The sequence below is a fragment of the Nuphar pumila genome, chromosome 13 (genome assembly GCF_984573655.1).
Source record: "Nuphar pumila chromosome 13, dmNupPumi1.hap1.1, whole genome shotgun sequence".
Taxonomy (NCBI): Eukaryota; Viridiplantae; Streptophyta; class Magnoliopsida; order Nymphaeales; family Nymphaeaceae; genus Nuphar; species Nuphar pumila.
The window spans coordinates 94,021,675-94,045,331 of NC_143261.1; the positions used below are offsets into that span (position 1 = coordinate 94,021,675).

Genomic DNA, 23,657 nt, shown 5'->3' on the forward strand with positions numbered 1-23,657 from the left:
TTCCATGTTCAAGCGAATCATAAAATGTCCTTGAGCAAGAAATGAAAACTTGATCAGACCAGAAAATTTCCATATAGTGCACAATTCCTAGAACGCAATTGGTACTCAATATGCTTCCTGGGGTTCCCACCCGAGAATCAAGCCAGCAAAGTCCATCTGAACAGTTCCATCATCTCATCGTGATGATCGGGTGTGATCTCCAACCTTATTGTGTCTCCGAGTTGAACCATGGTGGCCATAGGCAAGACACCAGTAAACACAGATACTTCCACTACCTTGGCCCATGAACAAAGTGGCAAATTAGTACAATTGAGACCAGGGCTGTGAGAAGCGTCATGTTTCTCATCACCCTCTGGGTCCGTATGACAAATTTATGAACTTGTTAATATACCAAACTCAACTTCCGCGACACCAACCCCCTCATCTCTCTCTCACAGGAGCAAGAGAAGCTGCAAAACATAAAATTCGAGCCTACCTTCGCCAAAAAATCAACAGTGGAGGGTAAAACAGGAATACTCCAAAAACTATTCACTATGAAAAATTGATATAAATACATGGCATGGGGAGGAATTGTGATGAGAAAATGAAGAGCATTACATAATGACTATTTTCTCAACCAGAAAGACAGCCTGCTATTCATAATAAGAGAATCACAAATACTGCATGTCAGAAAAGGCCACACTATGAAGCTCTCACACAATTCTCTCTAATAAAACCGAGCAAGCATTAAAACACCATCTGCATTCAAACATAATCAGTTCTCCCTTCCCGTATACCCATCCTTCCCCGTCCTCGAGCAAAACCCCGGCCCCCTCTTCCTCTTTCATACCCACCACCCCCACCTGCCAATTATACACCAAGAAAAAAAATAAGAGACCCTTTGGAGCATAAACATTAGTTCTGATAAATACAGGTGTCAAACAATTACCATGGTAACCCCAGCCCTGTACTCGTCCTCTGCCTCCACCTCCGCCTCTGCCTCGACCCCAATTCCACCCACCATTTTCTGTCATACAAAGTATTTTGTGTTACTTTTCACGAAAGATGAGAGAGAAAAAAAAGGATATAAACCTTGATTGCTGCTATAGCTTCTGCCCCAACCCCTTCCTCTTCCCCTACCCCAACCACGTCCCCGCCCAAACGAATCTCCTCGTCCATAAGAATCTCCCCCTCGCCCATAAGAATCACCTCGTCCATAAGAATCTCCCCCTCTCCCATAGGAATCTGAAGTGAAACATGGAAATATAACAAGCTTGAAATAATATTTTTGGCAAAGGGCCACTTTTCTTAGCAAACAAAATTAATTACCGTCCGCAGCAGGGGCATTGTCTGTGGACAGAGGTGCTTGCCTCTGCTGCTGCAGATGTTGCTGCCTTTGTTGCTGCTGCTGATTCCCTAAAGATGCTGGAGGTTGATAGCTACAAAGGCAAGAATAGGTTTCATGCACATATTACACACTGGTAAAAAAATGCTAAAAGTAATTGGTTTGATCCATGTATCTTACCCTGGAGAATTCTTGTTCAGCTCTTTTGCAGAAAGTGTAATAGATATCATCGAGACATGCCGAGTCATCTCCAAACTGTGTCATGGTTCAAAAGCATCAGCTGCAGCTTTGGTTTTGTGGAGGCCAAAATAAAATCATAAATTAAATAAGCAGAAAATTTTAGAAACATACGGCACAAGGCCCTCTTCAATTGGTTCCCAAACGTCTGTTATGCTGGTGGAGTTTATAGTAGTATCCTGATGCAGCCCAGGAATTCTTTTCTGCTTTTTGGTGAAGGGTACAGTTGAAATGGATTAGGACTAGCTGGAAAAAGTTTAGAAGAAAAGGAAAAAAATGGCATAGAGAGAGATAATCAACCTTCATAATCTCCGCAATTGCCACAGTCTTGCTGATGGCCTGTCCCATAGCCTTCAAGACAATCTCTTTTACCCTCTTCTCCTGAATCAATGAAATGAAGTTCAATTAAATACTCCAACCATTACAGTGCAACTAACTGGCACTGAGGAAAAACATGCAATACAATGCACAGACCCAATATAAGCATACTTGACAGAAAAATTCTGCACAATGGACATGTATCTGTTTCGAGTGCTAACTTTTCACCAAAAGATACAATCATGGACCTTCATTGCAACTCAAATTGTACATCACTTAGGCGCCAACCAGAGCATTTTGGACAGAGTTGATGGCGCTGTCCAAGCAGACACAACATATGATGTAGACTTGACAAAATCATATCAAAAATTCATAATGCAAAGTCCAATCTTAACGTCCTCAAGCATTTACATCAATCTCATGTTTATGTATTTACATATATAATCAATCTAGCTCCTCATCCTTGCATGAGAACGAACCATTTATAATGCCCCAATAAACGGTGGATATCATAAGGTAAATTTCATGGTATACCATGACATAGCAACTACTGTTAGAAACTTAAAAAAAAGTGCAGCACACACGTGCACGCATGCACATGCACACGCATATGCATGTGTGAACACACTCTCCACACACACACATGCATGCACACATCCATACATCATGTACCTTGTATTTTGTGGACATATAGGTTGACTACAGATATATTTCAATCATAAAATAAATGTATGAGCTCATGTGGTCCGTGCATGTGGACTCCCACCTCTTTTTACCAATTCATTCTTTCTACACTGCACATTTATCATTAGCAATTAAAACAACTTTAAGGCACACAATCATGTTAACAAGGTCATATGCCTTAACCTGTATCCTCCAAAAGCATATATCAAATAATAAATGATACAATTCTAATGGCAGCAGTGAAATTTACAAAATTTTCTCACGCAAATACTCCACCATTCCCGGCCTTAATAACTACTCCCATCCTCTCTTCTTCAAGAGCAGCAAAAAAGCACATCATTACCAGTTGTTGATGTAAATTCTTCACACTTTTTTCTTATCCATCATGCCAAGACTATACATCTATAACTTAGTCTTGCAAACGCCCAATATAGAGAAGGATTCACTCAGTGGTTTTGAAGGTTTGAATCAAATCATATGCATCTTTCACCTAAGTGTCATTCTCGGAATTAGATACTGTCGATCTCTGCAGGTTTCTAAGAATTGCCAGCCATACAAGAATGGTTGTTTGAAAACTGGAGTCCAGAACCTAGATTCTGGATAGTGGCCTCAATACTTCATCTTCAGCAAGTTTCAGGTATTGAATAACTATTATTCGAAAATTAGTCCTGTCTACCACCAGTAGGTCCAGTACTATCTCACACTCATATTCAACAAATAGCAATGGATGCCATGGAGAATCACCAACCTATGTAACACGGACTCTTCTAACAGGGCACCACACCTGCACCCATGCGGGTTGGAGACTTGGACACGGCTTCCTTTGTGTCAAGTGAAGTCATCCAAAGGCCATTTTTTTCTAAAAGTAGATTCAATTAACCCTAACCAAGTCTAGTTTTATATATATATATATATATATATATATATATATATATATGCATAAACCTCCGCACCAGTGTGATGTTATTTTTTATTGATAACGAATAGCAATTGTAGATTGTTAATATGATAATTGTTTTTATTTAATTAGTGTTAACTTAAAACTGTTAAAAATTTTATATATATATATATATATATATATATATATATATATATATATATATACGCCCTGCACCCCCGCACCCAAGTTTTTTTAAAGTGCCGCATCGCCGCATCCGCACCTATGTGAAATAGCCTCCAACTAAATCTAGCTAACGTGCAGTGGTTCCCTAATCTTTGACATTGTTAACAACAATTACATCAATGTAACTTGAGGTCTATAGTACCATCATTCTTTTTGAAACTGCCAGCATAATTCTCAACCACAAAGACATTGAAGAAGCTACATGGCCCTTCATGCATCTGACAACATCACACACCAACACCTCATGTCTACAAATTTCAGAAACCAACATTAAAGTGTATTCACATCGGATATTTGACAATTGGATCACAAATGGAGCACATTGAAGTACTAAACTCATATGAACATGTTAATAATGAAAAAGTTGATCAATGGTGAAAATTCCACCTATATTATGATGCCTACACTATCAAGACCAGAACCAAATAACTAATAGACAGTAATATATCCCTGAGAAACCATGAGATAGAAAGACACAACCAGTAGGTTAGGATCAAATCATGCAAAAAACCAGCCATGAATGAGAGGTGTAAATATCAGCAAGTAAATGATCAACAATAACATTTTTAGTAGCAGCCAATTTTGATAAAATAAAATTCTTCCTTTAAATGCAAAGATTTAGATAGAATAGCACTACAAGGTTTAAAATGCTAAATCTTTAGACATATCTGGCAAATATCACGTTATACTGGCTAAACATCACTAATTCCACATAGAAGCAGGGCCTTCTAAATAAAACAGTAAATAGAGATAAAATAATAATCACAGGAAACATATAAAAAAAGCCAACACAATATGTCACGCATTTGAAATGAGGTGGCCATAAAAAATATTCAGTTTCTCCAGAGGTATTCCATATCATAGAAACTCTCAAGGATTTCTCTGAGTAATGGCTTTTCTGGAAGGAGAGAATTTCTAGGAATAATGATCTTTCACTCCATAAGATTCCGTATGGAAAGATTTATTTCACTTCAGTGATAATAAAAATATAAGTTTGAAAATGGGATGCATAAAAATGAATTAGACTAGCTGAATATGACAACATGCAAATATGCACATTGCCATCCAAACATAAAAAAGTATAGAAAACAGTAAAACCAAGCAATAAGCACAAGAATATATCAGATTAGTGCGGTTCAGCAGCATGTCAACAACCACAGTCAGAAGATTCCACCAAACATGGAAAAATAAACTGGAAGTACAGGTGATAGCCTGACCATAACCACAGAAAATCTATATCACAAATATCACATGAAATGAACACATTATTTTATCAACCCTTCATCTAAATAATAAATAAATATGTAAATCTATCAGCAAATTTCAATTTACAGGAACATCTGCAAGGAACTACAATAAATCATGACCATTTAATCATGTTAAACTAGCAAAAAAATGCTAAGGGGGTGCCTGTTCCATGCCCTTTCCTATGAAAGAGGCTGGCAACTTTCCTAAAGAGTGAAACAAACCTCTCCACGAGAAATATGTGGTGGGATCCACATAATAAACACAAAAAAACATCGTTCCTGTCAAAGTGAGTTCAAATCTCCCCCCCCCCCTCCCCCCCCCCCCCATGGGGAAGCATTTTCCCTCCTAGGTGTGCCTCACAAGGAAAAGTGGCTTCCCTTGGATGGGGGTTGTAACAAACGCCCCCTAAGTTTATGGTTCTGGCTAGAGTGATTACATTTTCATTTAATCACTTGGATTTTTTGTAAAACACTGCCTAGATTTTCCCAAGAGAAACAGACTCATTTAAATCCAAGTTATTCCCCTGATAAGAATATCACAAGAATGATGATTGAAACAGAGTAACAGAATTTGATCCAGTTCAAACATACAAAAGAGAGATAGGTTCTCCAAATATTAACCAAGAAATTGTTATGAATCTATTTCATCTACCACCATCTTCTTTGTGCTGAATTCAATAGACCAAATTTTTATTTAAAAAATTCCAGTTGATAAATTCCCAATCTCAGTATATGACAAACATGATTGACAACCTAAAACATGCCAAACACAACTTTAGGAGAACATAAGCACTATCATGAGTTTTCTTTCCAAAGGCACTATAAAGCATAAAACAACTATGACTTACAGGTCATCTTAGTCAGGAAATCCTCTTTGTCAGTCGTCTTCTCCATTTAAATTTGTATGTATAGACAACAGTCACAGAAACAAAATTCTTCTTCTTGATTATGTACATAATGGATAGCCTTTATCAATTACTCTTTCTGGGGCAACTTGCATAAAAAGGTAAAGACTCTAGATGACAATTTTGTACAGCCCATGTAGCAAGAAGGGAGACAATGAGATGCTAGTACATACAGCATCTCTTCGTTTAAGGTGTCAGACCATAACTGCAACCACGAATGAAGGGTCACTTAATACACCACGTCCCATTGAACCAGTAACAAGCTCAACTAAGGCAGACTGTTCAAAACCTTATCATTCTTATTCGAACACAATATCACCAATAATATCGAACCACCACCTAAAATAAGTGCGTTTCCTAATACTTACTAGAAGGCTTCCACATTGATGAAAGACGTGAAGACTATGAACCACAGACATATCTACTAGTGGGCCAGAATCTATAGGAGAGAATAAGTGTACATGACCATGGAAAGAGCATAGCTACGTGTGACCAGTAGAAGTAGCCAAGGTTCATGACCAATGTGCTAATCCGCTAACCAGATATATAGTCAAAACTTACAACACCTATCAAATGACATCAGTTCAATATATCCAGATCATCATGCCCTTTCATGTATATTCCATCAACTCCACGAAGCCAAGACGAGAAAATAAAGAAAAAGAATCCTGTGGTACACAAGTTAGACATGTTTTTTACAAGCATGAGTTGCACAGACACTAAATTTTGTCTCTTTCCCCAGCCTTGTTTCCAGAAGATCGATGCAGAAACCTAAGTTGGTTAACTTATTCAGTTACCAGTAGCACAATGCTGCCACAGAACGACATTGATTTTGAGCATGTCATACAATTCATCAGTATATGAGAGTTTCAATGACAGAAAAAATAGAAATGCAAGACAAGAAAATTGTACGAGTAATAACAGCACTTTTTTGTCACAGCACATTTTTGTCAAAAATAAGGATGCTCATGAACAAACACAATTTTCTACTTTTAAACAGCATGCCAGCATGCCCATTTTTCATGCCATAGGGAAGATGGTCAACAAAGAATATAAATTTGTAAATCAACCAGATTCAATATAATCAAACAACTTTTACAGGATTTGCATGAACTATCTAAAGCAGCCAAAATAGGCTAATGCCAGAAAATCTCAACTAACAAAATTTCATATCCTATAATAAATAACACCAACACAACAACAAAAAATAGGGCTCCAATATTAAAATGCAAAATTAAGCATCCATATTCACATGGGTTGTTTTGCAAAATTTTCTATTATCACATTGCAAGTGTGTCAAAAGAGACGACCTTAACTAAGTATTTCACAAGCATCTAGAGCATGGTTATATATTGTGGCAATCAGTAAGATTTTTGCTTCAAAGATCCAAGATAGGCTATAGTCAGATCCAGTTACATATAAGAGCATATACCAAAATGTTCAGAACCCCTGCATATAAAGTGCACATGCATGATCATGCATCAAAAACCCATTCTTGTCAATGTTTTTCGAGAAATTGCTTTAAAATCAAAATAAAGGAAAATTGCACATTTCAAACCTTCCCTGCGTGTTTTACAGTGTTTTAACTGTTTTAGGAGTTTTTAATTGGTGTTTTAAATTGTTTAGGAGTGCACACTTTTGAAAACACGTTTTTAGAAGTGGGGGGTTTTACAATTTTTAAAACTTAGTTGGTTTCTCTTAGAAAAATCGTGTTTTGCCCTAGATTTTTAGTATAAATAATAATTTTAAAGAAGAGCTGGGCGTCCTCCCTTTGAAAAAAAAAAGCAGGTGCTCTTCTCTCCCTCTCCTCTTCGTTTCTTCTCTCTTTGCTTCGTTCGATCATCGGTTCTCCCTCTTCTCTTCCCTTCTTTAATTTTGATTTCATCTTTCTTCGAACTTTTGCTATCGTCGGTGCTTCTTGCCTCGTCGTCGGAGTACACGTTCAACCACAGGAGTGACCATTTCTTTTTCTCAACCCCTCCGTCGGAAGTGAACTGTGAGGTTTGTTTCTTCTTCCCCGCCTCTCTATAGTTCACATTTAGATTAGTTTAGAATACATAAAAATCTGCTTTGTCATTACATATAGCGTAATATTAAGTTAGATTTATTTTCAAATACATATAATTGTGTTTCAGCATAACATATAGTATAGCATGTTAATAGGCTGCATATAGGTTGCATAAAAATTGATTGTAGTGGCATATAGTTAGTGGCTGTATTTTCGTTTCAGTCGATATTTTATTTCTTTGTGTTTCTGTTTGGGACGCGCAGTCACCATGCAATCTGCGTGAAGCCCACACCCGATCTGTCATCATTGACAGACCTGATCGGATTTCACAATACCAGGCCCAGCTACAGGCTGATCGGTTCAGCCACCGTGCAACTGATCTGCGTGAGTTCTATCCATTGATCTAGTGATCTGATCTGTCGTCATCGTCGACCAGATCAGATCACGACAACATTGCTGATTAACGTGATCAAATGACCACGTATTTTAGCCAGATAACGTTGACCGGCATGTGTACTAGTTCACGCACACCAGCCCGATCACTCATACCAGCGTGATTTGTTTGTAAAGCGTCTCTCGGTCAGCGTCATCTCCAGGTTGGATGCAAGCCAAGTCTCTCGACCAACACTGCGTGACCTCATTGTTTTATCGTTAACATCTTTAGACTTAATTAAGAATTTTTAGATTCAATTAGTTATAGTTTAGTTGACAATAAATTCTTGATTGATTAATTGTTTAGTAAGGTAATAATTCAGCACTAGTTAATTAGCATTGTTAAATTAATTTTAGATTATTTAGTTAAATTTTATTGTTAATAATTTTTTTTAGAAGTTATATTCGAATGAATGTTTTCTTATTAATTAGATTTACTTAGATGGTTAAAATCGGTTAGTTTAGATTCACGTTTTTCTTGTTACAAGATTAGTTAGTTTGTTAAATTGTTTGTTACATGTTAGTTTGTTTTAAATCTGTTTCAAGTTAGTTAGTTTGTTTCATAGCTTGTTAGTTTAGTTGTTACACTTTGGTTTGTTACAAGTTGTTAGAGTTAGTTTTATTTCTTTTTCTTGTCAAAACTAACATTAATTTAAGGGATAGTTCTTTGTTTTGTTTTGTTTTTTGTAGTTTTGTGTTTTGCAGGGAACGGTTGTGTGTGTGATAAGCCCTCAAAAATGCCATCGAAGAGATCTCAGAGGCCCTTAAAAGGTCCCCTGAAGTCCCCTAAAAGAACCCTTAAGAAGACCCTTCAGATGATGTGTGAGAAACGTAAGCAATGAATGCAAGACATCTAAACGTCAAATACCAATAGCTCTTGAATTCAAGCGAAGCAGTGCATATCAAGGGACTAGAGCTCAAGCAACATGCGACCCTTTTCTTTATTCTTTTTCTTTTCTTTTAGCTTTAGGTTTATTTATTTTTTAGTAGGTTTGTAATAAGACCATTTATTATTTTTGAACCCTTTGCAGAGGGTAACTCATTGTAATTAGTTAATTATTTTTATTTTAAGGCAATACAGATTGCATTTCGGTGGAATACAAAGTTTTTTATCCCGTTCCCTAAGTTCGACCCGGATCTCACCCTAGTGTGAGCCGGTTTTTAATATTCGGTGTTTGGCTTTCACAAAACGTTTTATCAAAAATATATCTTTAAAAATCTATTTCATAAAACTTACACCACATGCACAACGAGAGAGAGAGAGAGAGAGATCCAAATAACAACTGTGCAAGTTACCAGTCAATGAACAACTGCCTCTTATCTCTTAAATAACAAAAGGGTGATCAAAAGTTCCATATTTGGCACAATTGTGTTTCATTTTCGCATTCTCATTGATATTTTCTATCTTGTTTCTCTCAAGATTAAACATTATTGCCAACTATTTTTTATTAAAAGAACAAATTATACATTTGAAACAAACTATAGTCGCTGCTAGATTAAGTAATAAACACACTAATTAGGCAAACCCAAAGGTACATTTACTAAAATAAAGTATTCTTGTGCTCTTTTCCAGATATTGCACAAAATTATATGGCAAGGATACATGGCTTGACCTCATAGGAACTCAAAATAACACTATGATCACACCAAACCATTAATAGACGTTGACACCTTTCATAACATGAAAAAAGAGTAACAGACACTTCGCAGATCATGTGTGCATTGTGTTGACACGACACAATATCAAATACTAACACTCCATGAACATAGACAAACCTTTCAAACAAAGACAACATCATGTCCCTAGCTCATCTGTCTCATTTTATGATCTTGATTGTTATTTTGCAGTTTCTTGCAGTTTTTACTTTTAAAATATATCATTGATTACATTATATTTCGATCTTCAACTTCGAATTATTCTTTGATGTTTACTAACTATAGTGGCATAGAATCATTGTTCAAAAATTGCACCTAAGATGGTATTCAAGCTTTTCTCCTTTATATAAAAAGTTTTGAATATATATAATTATATACACATTATGTACACATACATACAAATATGACATGAGCCCTTGTACCTCTGTCCAAGTTATAGAAAACTTTCATGCCATACCAAGCATGTCCGTGCTTCGTCCTGCGCACCTATGATCTTATCAATATCAATATGACATGGTTGGACGCTTACAAAGAAAAGAGAATCCGTTCATATTGCAATACAGGACCATAAAGCTTATTAGACAATAAATAAAAAACAAACGACAACTAGGTTCACTTGAGTTCATCAAACAGAAGATGAAACCTAACAAAGCTTAGCTTGATTTCCAAAAATAAAAGCAAGATCTTATAGGGGAATTCTAACATATGCGAGTTTCCACTAGGGTCATAAAAAAAATTCATATGAAAGCATTGAACCGACCTTGGCAGCTAAATAAGCGGGTTTTGTATTAAAAATTGAACTCGTTACTCCAAATACAAAAATGAAAATTATAAAATATGAGAAGACATGTTTGCACTGGTGTGTGTGTGTGTGTGTGTGCGTGCGTGTGCACACACATACACCGAGCCATGATCGCCTAACCAAAACAACAAATAATAGCACCCTTTTCATTTATGTACGCATCCAAAGATGTTTGTGGAAAAACTTGAAAGTCAAGTTTGGGGAACACACACACACACAACTTCAGTGTAGAACATTTAAAACTCTTCTTTTATACATTGTTATTTTTATATTTGGAGAAATTCAAAACATAAAAATATGAGATAAAAATGTACACTGAAGTTCGTGCAAAACTTCCAAGTCAAGTTTGGGGCAACACACGTGCCACTCTTCAATGTACATGCGTGTGTGCATGTGTCAGAGTTAGCGGAACATCTGCTTAATCAGATTTTGGGAATCAACGAGCCACAGGAGAACTGTCAGACAACGTCCACCAACAGGTTTTAAAAAATAAAAACGGAAAGAAAGAAAAACGCGACTAGAAGCTGCAAAAAGCCCATAAGATGCAGTCACAAAAACCAATAAGGCCCAAAACCGAAACCCTCATATACGAGCTCTGAAAGACAACAAACACCATCCACGCACTAACACAGCCCAAAAAACAAACCTCAAAAAAAAGACAGAGAGACCATCTAAAGGGAAACCCTTAACAATACCAAACCAAACAAGATGCAAAAGGAACGCCAAGAATATCAAGAAACAGCGTACTGAAAGATCAGGAAACATCCACCTCCAACCACTCATCAGAAAAGTAGATAAAACCCCCAAAAAACACACACCCAAATCCAGAATCACATAGAAAACCATGATGGTGGCAAAAAAAGGCTACCAACATCATGTTTCTGAGAACCCAATAAGAAAAAGAAAAAGAGATGTAACCAAAGAGTGATACACAAAACAAGAAATCACCTGAAGAAGACTGGTGGCATAACTGGTGTAGTTCCTAATGAGGCCATGTGTGGTAATCCTGATCTCATTCTCGCTGATGGCCGATTCAGTCCTGGGCTTCTCCACCCTCTGGTATCTGTCCATATCTCCAAGGGATTAGGGTTTGCTCTCTCCTCTCCCAGCCTCCACAAACGCTTGACAGTCCACCCCCACAAAACCCATAAATAAACCCCCAAAGCCGTCCCCGAAACAGATGCTCTGGCCTAAAATTAGGGGCGCACCTAAACATGGTCAGCACCAAAACCGACGCAGTGTGAGCCTAAACTATTGTGCTTACATGTTTTTTGGAGCAGTGCCCTATATGGGATATATCTATATTGTTCAGTGTCAAGGAGGGTACCCTTCCAACTACAATTGTTGATGGTTTTGGAAGAAAAGCTTTTTGAGCAACCAAAACCGCCCTTTGACTTCTTGGGCTTTGTTTGGAATCTTTGGATGGTCCACCCTCAGACAAACTTGGCTCGAACCCTGCTGGATTACAGCTACGTGTGGGACTGGTGGGAAAATGCTAGGAATATTTCAAATGAGAAAACAAAATTACTTTTTTGTACGATTAGTGGTATAAAAAGTTTTCTCCACTTATTTATTTTCTTGAGAAAAAAAAATTATGAAACGGGATGAGAAGCTCTTAGTTTGGCTCTCATAAAAAGCTCATTACAACGGCTCCATTTGTATGGGCTCATCAAGCAGTAATGATTACAGGCTAGGGCAATGTTTGGTTGGATCACATTCTCACATGACCCCAAATCTCATGCTCAAAATTACGTCAACCCGTGAGATTTTAAATCTCACGATTTGAGGATTTGATTTCAAAATCACCCATGAAACACCGGTTATCCAAAAAAAAACACAAAGAACCCAAAGTTCACTTTTTTGCCTGGTCTCCTTCGCTCATCTTCTCCTCTCTCCCATTCTCCCTCCGTTTTCTCCTCTCTCCTATATGAAGAAGAGGAGCAGGGGAAAGGCGGAAGCAATCTTCGCCCAAAAACCCTAATGTCGTCGAACCGCCCCAACACCGCTGGAAGAATAAGGTCACCAGACAAGCTGGGGTTAGGCAGACTCCTACCAGTTATACAACTATACACCATTGGGTTTTGAACCTTCAATGTCCCAACACAAGGTGACAGTGTTGGGACATTGGTTTACCTTAGATATACTTATATTACATGACGTAGAGTAATTTGGCTTGCAAGCAATAACTTTAGAGTTCAAATCCTACTGCTTCCCATTTTGAAACAATGCACTCTTTGTAAGAATAAGTGAATGGTCTAGCATAAAAATCATATTGCTTTTAGCACCTGCCCCGATCCACTGCCATCCCTATTGGAGACCCTTTCAAGACATCTCATCAAAGACATGAATCTAGGCCCTTAAGCATGCATACTAAGAACATTGTGTTGTTTTAGTTTACCTTTGGATAACTAATATAATTTTTTTTATGAAGTAAATAATAGTGATGATGCCTTTGTAACCTTACTGATAGCGCTTGGTTCTTTTTTTTTTTTATGTCAAAGGAACCCTCACTGAGAACCAAGGTCACTTAATGGACCCGCCTCATTTCAAGGTAAAACTCAGGGTTGAGAACACGACCACCCAGTCTTACATGTCCTAGCCACGGTAAAGCAACAGCAGCTTCCATGGGCCAACGAGATTCGATCCTAGGCCTTCAGCTTGACACGACCCCGCTGACTACATGAGTAGCCATCGCAGTGGTTAGCTTTATTGACATGTTTGAACTTTGATATAGCGTGAATTTCACATGTAGCATAGTGTGAATTCTAGGGATAGTTTCAAAGCTTCTAATTAATGAGCTTTGGTGTTTTGATGAGAAGTTGCAAATCATCATGAACTTGGGTACGCTCTTTTCAATGTCTTTAACACATAACTTGTAAATGTCACAGTTGACAAGATGTCATGAGTTCAAAAACTAGATGTTGGTAGGGGTGTCAACGGGTCGGGTTTGGTTCGGACCTAGGTGGAACCAGACTTAACCTGATTTTTGGGTATAGTATTGGGTCTGGACTTAGTTTTAATCGGACCCACTATAAGAGAAACCATAGCCAGACCCGATAAGAACTACATGAACCAGACCTGAGCCATACCCTGTAAAACCATATTTTTTTTTATCATTTTTACATTGAAAATTTGTGAGTCTTAATCGGAACTCAGGTTGGTTCCGGTATAAAATTTCACAAACTATACCCGGGACCATATATTAATCAGACTTTCGGGTCTAGATCTGGGTCTTAATTGGGTTTTCTTATTTATCACCATACCCGGATCCTATAGGGTTTGGTTCGGGTCTATTCCGGGTAAACCCGACCTGTTGACAGCCCTACATGGGGGCATCTTTTGTCGCAAGTTAGGTGTATTCCTCGAAAGGTAGAGGGGACCTTATGGGTTTTACCAGCCTGAGGTTAGTCAGTGTGCGATCTATGATGGGGTGGATTTTCTCAACCTAGCAAGCAAAAAAAAAAAAAGACCCCAAAGGGTTGGACAACTTTGTCTTTGATGCACTTGTCCAGGACAAATTGCCTTGAATAAGTGCTTCCAAGGAATCGAACACCCTATAAGACACCTAGGTGCTAGCAAGTGCTTACAAGATTTGTGTTAGAGGCCTTTTAGGGGGCATTTGAATGGTGGGACACAATATTTCATTGCATTCCATCTTGTATGGCCTCATGTTCCACATCAAACATGGGACGTTTGTGTCCCTGTAAAAATGGCATGCAAGGGTTACTTGTGTTCGATTTGAGCAGGATACAAATTGTTGTGGTTTTAGGACCAAAACACAAGATATATATAAGGTTCAAATTCATTTGGGTCCTGAAGAGGAAACACAAATCACAAAAAAAAGAGCAACCTGTCTCTCTCTCTCAACGTGATGAACAACCCAACAACACATTTTTTGATGGTTTTCAATGGAAGACAACCCTTACACTAGGGGTGGCAATCGTGTCGGGTTGGTGGGTCGACCCGACGGGTTGGTGGGTCGACCCGACGGGTTGGCGGGTCAGCATACCTCAACCCGAACCCGACCCGTTTAATAAACGGGTAACCCGACACGACCCGCCAACCCATTTAATAAATGGGTTGGGTCGGGTAAACGGGTTCTCAGGTTGGCGGGTCGGGTTGGTGGGTTGACGGGGCGGGTTGGTGGGTTGGCGGGTTGGCATACCCCCAACCCGAACCTGACCTGTTTAATAAACGGGTTACGCGGGTCAACCCATTTATTAAACGGGTTGGCTTAAGCCCAACCCGAACCCGCCTAAGAGGCGGGTTGGCGGGTGGTGTCAGGTTTTGCCACCCCTACCTTACACAACCCACTTTTAGCCTCTTCTCTACTTGTTTTTCTTTTTTCAACACCAAATAGTCCCTAAAACATACCACAAAGGGCCCGATACACACCATCCAAAGAGAGAACTTCCTATTATCTCTTTTTCTCACTTTCCTTGTCGCCCAAGGAAAGGACTCATACGGGTTCCAAGACCACGATGGGTAGGTTACAACCCAACTCATCTCACTCACTTTACTTTATGCAACAAGAAAGCCAATACGAGTCCTCTACGGGCTCAGCCAAGACATCGCATGTGGGTGCCATGGCTGACTTGTTCAACCCACAAAATTACACAAGTTTGCCCAAGTTTTTTTTCGATGACAAACACTCACCGGGAATTGAACCGCTTAATGGGCCCATCCCCGGGATCACAAACTCCCACGTAATGCCCCAAAATTTTCACCTACCCTTTTTTTTAAGTACTAAGCAAAAAACATTTAACTTAATTTGGGTAAAAACTTTGAACCAGGTATTCAAACACACCATCATTCATAAAATATAAGCAACTATCAATTCAATGAAAGTTAGTACAATCCGGTATTAAATTAAATAGTCAATTAATCCAAAACAAACTTTTCAAGATTAAAATTGTTGGTTCACGTAGCACCCCCCGCAGCAACCCTTAACCGCTCCATCAATTTACTCGTTACTTGAACATTGGTAAAGTATGAGGTCAGACTACAATGACTCTCAGTAGAAAACATCACAATTAAGCATGTATATACCAAACTAAGTGCACATAATAAACAAATGTCATTTTGGAGAATTATGTAGCACAAACAAATAATTTGAACATGCATAAACAATAACACTTTTATGCATAATGCCATAAAACCATAGCAGTATCATGAATATAAGATTTGCTTATTGGGGCATATTTTCAAATAGGGGAGAGGAGGTCATGAGAGGGGTTTAAATAACCCCTCAAGGCCTCCCTAACCATGGAAAGTTTTTTTTTTTTGTTTCTTTAATTTTTCTCTTTCATTTTATCTTTTTATTATTTTATTTTTTTATAATCAACATGGCAAGGTAGGGGGCGTCCCAGCTCCTTGGCCATGTTTCTCTAATAGGAGTCCATGTTATGCAAGAGGGCCCACCTAGGGGGGCGTCCCATCTTAGACACTAATACATTTCAAAAAAATAAAATAATATCCTAAGACTACTTAATCCAAGCCTTGTTTTATTTTTTGGTAAGTTTTGACTTTAATTTTTCTACGTGAAATCCTAAGAGATAATGCAAATTGGAAATGTAGAAGTCCAGCCAAGTAGGATGAGCCCACCTATGGGGGCATCTCACTCTCTTGAGATTCTTTTTTAATTAATTAATTAAATTTCTTAAATTCCTAATTTGTATTGTAAATCCAATTTTGATCCAATTTTAATTTTAGATTCTATATCCAATCCAAATCTAATTTAGATCCAAATCCAAATTCACCTCTAATTAAATTTAAATACAAATTTAAGCTTAATTTAATCAAAATTCTAATTTGCAAGAAATTAAATCTTAATTAAATTCTAACTTCAAATAAAATTCAAATTCACTTGAGACTCAATTTCAAATTATCGTACATATTTAAATAAAATTAAATCCATAATTGAGACATAAATTTATTTTCACTAATTTAAATAAATACTGAAAAATTTATGAGTATTGCAACACAAGCCCTCGTGAAGCCTACCAATTAAAAACACCTGCAAGCCACATGAGAGTTGAACATAAGATGAAGGGGTAAGCACCTTCACCCCAAGCCCACTACTAATGGTAATTAGCATCAAACACCTCTTTATAAGTAGGGTATCAATGGCTCAGATATCGGTTCAGCTCCAGATTGCGTAGAATCAATTGGATTACACACAAAATCGGGACGGGTGCAAACAATTTGATATTTTACCCAGGGTTCGAGTCTACAACAGAACTGACCCAAACCCGAACGGGTCGGTACCTTAATCTATTTCATATCAGGTTCGGACCTGGATCTTACCAGGTCCGCTATAAGAAAAATCATACCGGAACTCTATAAGGATTACATGAACTGGACCCGTTCATACCGATAAAATAATATTTTTTAATCTTTTTTATACTAAAAAATTAATAATAATATGGTGGGTAGCCCTCCTTAGTGAGCCCCACCTAAATTAAGAAGGGGGAAGTACACGTTTTGGGGATTACATTTAGAGGAAGAAGAGAGGATGACTCCACTCTCTCACTTATCTAAAACAGTTAAAAGTAGGGGTTGCAAAATCTGACATGACCCGCCAACCCGCTTCTTAGCCGGGTTCGGGTTTGGCTTAAACGGGTTTGTGTCGTAAACGGGCCGACCCGCCTAATCCGTTTATTAAATGGGTCGAGTTAGTGTTAGGGGTATGCCAACCCGCCAACCCGTTTACACGAACCCGTCAACCCGCAACCCGTTTTTATTTAAAATGGTTCTTTGAGATGATTAACTTCTAAACCCGTTTGTAATCCAAACTGGTAATCGTGTCGACCCGTTTTAAATATACACAACACTTTTAAATATTTAAAACCCGCCCTGCAGAATTGACAAGACTTGAGAGTAATAGCATTAAATTTGAGTGAGGGAAAGATGTGAAAAGTTAATCAGTGGAGTCTCACTGCAGATGTGACAAGACTTGAGAGTAATAGAATTAAATATTCTCACCTGAAAAAGGCGTTAAATTTTTTTTAACATCAAATCAAGCTAAAAGTACAACTCTTTTTAATTTCTTCTTACTTAAAATACCCCCCTTCTTATTTTCTGCTTGCAACATCTTTTAACGAAGAGATATAATCGTGTCGGGTCGACCCGACCCGTTTATTAAACGGGTTAACCGTATTAGGTCGGGTTAACCATTTAATAAATGGGTCGTGTTCGTGTTTGTAACATCCAACCTGTTTAATAAACGGGTCGGGTTCGTGTTGAGGTGTTATGACCCGCCAACCCACCAACCCGACCCGACACTATTGCCACCCCTCGTTAAAAGGGAGTTAATGAAACTTGCCCTCATAAGTTATAAAAAAAAGGAAAAGAAAGGAGTTTCTCACACTAAATACCCACTCATGTGAGCATGTAACCACTTGCACGCCTCAACCCCCTCCCACCTCTCTCATTAAACTCTCTCTCACTTGAACTTTCACCCTATATAAACCCTCCCTCGTCTTTTCTAGCTCCTTCACTCTCACATTTACCCCCAACTGAGTGAAGCTTCGCCGACGACCGGAAGGAGCTGCGGGATCGTGGGAGGTACGATTTATTTGAGAAGAGGCCAAGCTACGCACTAAGTTTTTCGAGGTAGGTATCTTGACTGAGTGTATGTGCATCAAAATAGACTACATGAGCGATAGGCTATTCATGCTACAAGGATTGTGTTATTTTTACGTATTAAATCAGGAAGAAAAGGAAAAGAAAATCAGTTTTTTGCATGTTTTCAAAAAGAGTATTTTGAGTTTTCATTTTATATAATGTTTTTTTTTATTTGCATATTAAGCATTGGCGTATATGCATACAGAGATTGGTTTTTCTTCTTATAAGGTACCTAAATTGTGTATGATTTACATTTGATTTGATCTATGATTCATTAGAAATTTGATCAGCATTTTTGTGCTTTGTAATAGTGGTATAAAAAAAATATAAGGTTATATGTTTAATAATCTGGCTCTGCGTTTTTGGTCCTAACGAACAATTCTGCAAACGGTTTTGTGTTTGTTAACATTGATTCACTATACATACCGTATAAACGGTTTTGGGGTTTCAAAAGAAAAAAAATAATAGTTCATTGCTTTAAACTGGTTCAAAGTTCATTTTTTTTGGGCGTAGCAGGGCACACCACACCTTGCTGGGCGATGTTATTCGCTGCCCTGATTAGGCATTGCTGGCTGGGGTCTGCTCGACCCTCAGACCGGTTGGTCATTGCTTTTCACTGTAGGGTACTGCATCCTACTGAGTACAGCAGGTCAGGGTCTGCCGGTTGTGTTTGGTGGTAAGCAGCAGCTGCTGCACCTGTGCGGGGTGTAGCAGGTTGGGGTCAGCCTGACCCAGCGTAGCTGTTTCCTGATCGGTCAACCAACAGGGTGCGCTATGGTCATGGTAAGGGGCGGTCAATGGGCTTGCCAGAGGTCTGCCGCAGCACAACTGCAGTTAAATATATATATATATATATATATATATATATATATATATATATATATATATATATATATATATATATAAGTAGATAAAAACACATTAGTGTAACTAGTAATGTCGAATACCGGTTGTTAGTGGACAGGTAGGGGTGGCAATTGTGTCGGGTTGGCGGGTCAGCATACCTCAACCCGAACCCGACCCGTTTATTAAACGGGTCGGCTGTGGCAAACACGAACCCGGCACGTTTAACAAACGGGTATCCCCACACGACCCGCCAACCCATTTAATAAATGGGTTGGGTCGGGTTGACGGGTCGACGGGTTGGCGGGTCGATCCGCCCGCCTAACCCGTTTATTAAACGGGTCAGTCGGGTTGGCGGGTTGGCATACCCCCAATCCGAACCCGACCCGTTTAATAAACGGGTTAGGCGGGTCAACCCGTTTATTAAACGGGTTGGCTTAAGCCCAACCCGAACCCGCCTAAGAGGCGGGTTGTGTCAGGTTTTGCCACCCCTATGGACAGGTGCATGGTAGGAAGGAAAGTGGTCCATCACAGCCCACTCAATATATATATATATATATATATATATATATATATATATATATATATATATATATATGTATGCGTATAAAAAATTTAAGAAAATCGTGGTGGATTCCCTGCACTATGAGTTTCCCTTGCACAATGAATTCCCCGCATTTACTATTGTTTTTGCATGATCTAATGCAGGGTTGTAATGACAATTGCATGATGATGAAAATGTGACTTGCATGCATGTTGTTGGAAAAAAAATGCAAATGAATGATATGCTAAGGCATGATTTTGAGATATATAATGCATGATATTTAGATTATGTCTCGAATGATATTGAAAATACATTATATGAATTCTTAATTCTGCAGATTAGCAATGAACGCTATTTGACGTTAATCCATCGTAAATCCGTCGCTGAACTGTTTAGCAACGACTTAGCAATGGATAGCGTCCGTCACAATTTCTTGGTCGTTAATTAGTGACAGAACTGATGTGTCACTACTTTCGTTGCTAATTCATGACGAATTAACGAATGTCATGATCCATCGCGAGTTCGTCGCTAAATAAACACTGATTTGGTTTTGCGACAGATACATATCCATCGCTAATCCATCACAAAAATTTAACGACGAATACGTATCCGTCTCTAAATTTTGTCACCAATTTAGCGACGAATTAGCGATGAATTACATTCAATCATAAAACATCGGTTGATTCAGTTTTTGAGACAAATAAATAACCGTCGAGGGTTGTTCCGTGAAAATGACAATGGAGATGTGAAATTGCGTGTAAAACAACAATTTGCCCCAATGTGCCAAAAAGCATCAAATGCACTTAAAGAGGAAACAAGCAAGATAATAAGCTTTTGCATGTTTTAATAATAAAAAAAAACATGATTAAGGGTCTTTCACTGTTAAAATTAACAAAGTCGAATACAATTAGGGGTTAGGTTTTGCCAAAGGATTTAGCGCTGATGAGTTTCACCTAAAGGGTTTGAAACCCATGATAATTAAAGCATCTTATATAGATATAAGTGTATCAAATCAAGCGCACTCGCCTCTGATCCTCCTGGCGAGCTGGATGTCCTTGGGCATGATGTTGACCCTCTTGGCGTGGATGACGTAGAAGTTGGTGTCCTCAAAGATGGCAATGACAATGCTTTGGAACCTAAGATCGGTCTTGAAGTCCTGGGCGATCTCGCAGACAAGGTGCTGGAACGACATCTTGCGGATGAGCAACTCTGTGCTCTTCTGGTATGTACTTGCGGATCTCTCTCAGCGCCACTGTTCCTGATCGGAACCTGTGCGGCTTCTTGACGCCTCTAGTCGTCGGAGCCAACCTTCATCGCCAACTGCTTCCTCGACGCCTTCCCTCCGATCGACTTTCGAGCGGTCTGTTTGGTGCGAGCCATTTTCATAAAGAGAGAGGGAGAGGGAGAGGCAGTGAGGTGGGTGAAAAAACATAGAGGTGGTAGAACAAGGCGCAGAGAGGCGGTATTAGAAGGCGGGAGAATGGCGGGCTTTGAAATTTTCTGAAAAGGAAATGATGGGTTATTGACTGTCGGATCTTTTCGTTATCGACGACTCAGAGCATGGCGTTTTATATGCACATAGATTGATTTTGCGGATAGATGACATACTCAAGAAAGAAACACATCCTCGTGTTTTGTTCACATTTCTACTTTGGATTGATTTTGATGTCGTTTTGTATTGAAAAGTAGCGACAAAAACATTTTCTCTCAAACGCCGCCGTAAATTAGCAACAGAGTAGCGACAGAAAAATTCCATCGCTCATCCACCACGAAGTTGCGATGGATTTTGAGACGGAACATTTCCGTCGCTAATTTGTCACTAATTAGCCACAGATTTTGAGCCAGAATTTTTTCGTCGCTAATTCTACAACTAATTTCAATTTTAGGGATGACTAGTTTTCTCTAGCTAATTCATCGCAGATTTTCGTCGTAATTAACATTTTTCTTTTAGTGATATGCAATATGTGTTCAGGATATATGCAACTGAATGCGACGCTAATGCTTGATATTGAAACCTACATATGATGTTGTTTAATTATGCTTGGGCATATTAATGTGATATATGTTGCATGCATATTGTAACTGAAAGAAAATAAGCAACTCTGTTTATTTTTATATGAGATCAATTGACTGTTCGAGCTTGGATGGGTGGCTCATGACCTTGTGTATGGTCAACTGAATTGTAGTGTTTGTGCCCAAAGTGGTGGCCGACGACTTTATCATGAGTCAAGTAAAAATCATGTGTGCTTGTACTTTGTGGGGGCCATTAAAGTGTATAATGATTTAAGTAATATTTAAGCACGTATGTCATGAGAATTAATTAATTAAAGAATAACATACATATTAATTCTCACGTAGCTTACAATAAAAGATTAAACATGTACACTAGGCTCCATGGGTTATTGTTAAGTATAAAATGTTGTTTATCTAGTCACGAACATAGGAGATAGCTACCACTGGTGTTGCAGGGTGATAGTGAATAAGTTTTAGCTGAAAAAATTATGATATATGAAGTTGAGGGTGTGGAGATTTCTTTCTTGATAAAGTATCATCCCTCACCGAGGGTCAGAAAGAAAGTGCAAGGTCAAGGTAACAAGATACAAATTTGTTAAATATACTCTTGGTCATGTCTCTAATTAAGATATTTTCTATGTTGTACCCACAGAGTATTATGAAAGGGAAACAAAAATGTATTATGCATTTAATGAAATATCTCATACATCATTTAAGAAAGAAAATGTAAATAAAAGATTTGTAAGCTACTCATACCCATACCCAAGGTGGATGTTTTGCTTGCACCGGTAAGTCATGCATAAGATAATTGATCATGCATGTAATTTAAAATTGCCTATTGCTATTATTCAGTGACTTGTTTATGCATTGATACTTGTTTATTTATCATTTATGTATGAAAAGAATGTTCCTTAAGCCTAAAAATTTAAGGGTATGATTTTTCAAGCAACAACTTACATAGTATCTGATTTTTTCTGGTGACAATTACATGATCAAGGCATCTATTTGTTAGGGGGCCAAAAGTTAAAGCTATTAACAAAAAAAATCAAGTGCCCATGTTTGACATATTTTGAATAATGAATTGACCATGCTTGACATATTTCTGAAAACAAAGAATGGTGTTAAAAGGGAGCACCATCTACATCATTTCTGAAAAAAAAACGCCATTAATTAGGAGCATAGGCTCATCATACATTTATAGCGGCCCCCACTTAATTTATAATCGACACGTGTCAATAATTCGAATGGGTTGGGTCTGTGATGGAGGGTTTTCTCCCTTGGATTATACAAAAAAAAAAATCCGATTCCATGTACCATACGGAGATCTGCATTCAGAACATGCAAATTTGAGTAAGAATTACTAGCGAGTTATTTGGGATTACTTGTGTAGTCTACCAGCGGGTCTAAATGGGTTAGATACAGTCAAGATATCTGATCGGAAATTGACACTTCATTTTCAAACACTGAACCTTAAAATAAGATCAAAATATGCATTGAGATCGAGATTCATATTTACTTAATTGAACTACTTTCATATTCAAGTGGGATTTTGTTCAGTATTTTGTTTTGGATACAAGTTAAATTGGATCCATTTGATCTTTTCAATTAAAAGCTTTTATTTTTAGCCTTTTTTCTACTGGATCCAGTACTACATGTACGATTCAAATTTAATTTTAACCCTGCCTTATTGGATATTAAGTGGATCCGAACTTGAACTTGGATCTATTACATGGGTTTCAAATTGATGTTCAGATTTAGCATTATCCCGTTCACGGTCGCACCCATACACAGCTTAGGACCATAGTGACAAACGTTTTAAACGGCAATTTCTTGTTTTTCAAAAACTTGCGAGAAATTGAAATTTTTTCATAAATCTCGTGTTTTTTTTTTTGCAA

General features: G+C 38.1%; 1 protein-coding gene and 1 pseudogene across 2 annotated transcripts; both read right to left on the reverse strand.

The window, feature by feature from the left end:
• Window positions 1-513: 513 nt before the first annotated feature.
• On the reverse strand, window positions 514-11,906 carry LOC149819256 (uncharacterized). Of its 2 annotated transcripts, XM_089984269.1 has the most exons (9): window positions 11,685-11,906; window positions 1,862-1,942; window positions 1,676-1,764; window positions 1,505-1,579; window positions 1,309-1,418; window positions 1,189-1,224; window positions 1,072-1,149; window positions 929-1,006; window positions 514-842 (listed from the first exon to the last, which is right to left on the reverse strand). In XM_089984269.1, exons 1-9 carry the CDS (start codon window positions 11,805-11,807, stop codon window positions 745-747), a joined length of 768 nt encoding a protein of 255 aa, XP_089840395.1. In that variant the 5' UTR covers window positions 11,808-11,906; the 3' UTR covers window positions 514-744. The 2 variants fall into 2 exon arrangements, with proteins under 2 accessions (XP_089840395.1, XP_089840394.1); XM_089984268.1 differs by having other exon boundaries at window positions 1,072-1,224; window positions 11,685-11,903.
• An 8,855-nt stretch (window positions 11,907-20,761) lies between these two features.
• LOC149819257 (histone H3.2-like) lies at window positions 20,762-21,129 on the reverse strand (annotated as a pseudogene).
• Window positions 21,130-23,657: the final 2,528 nt, after the last annotated feature.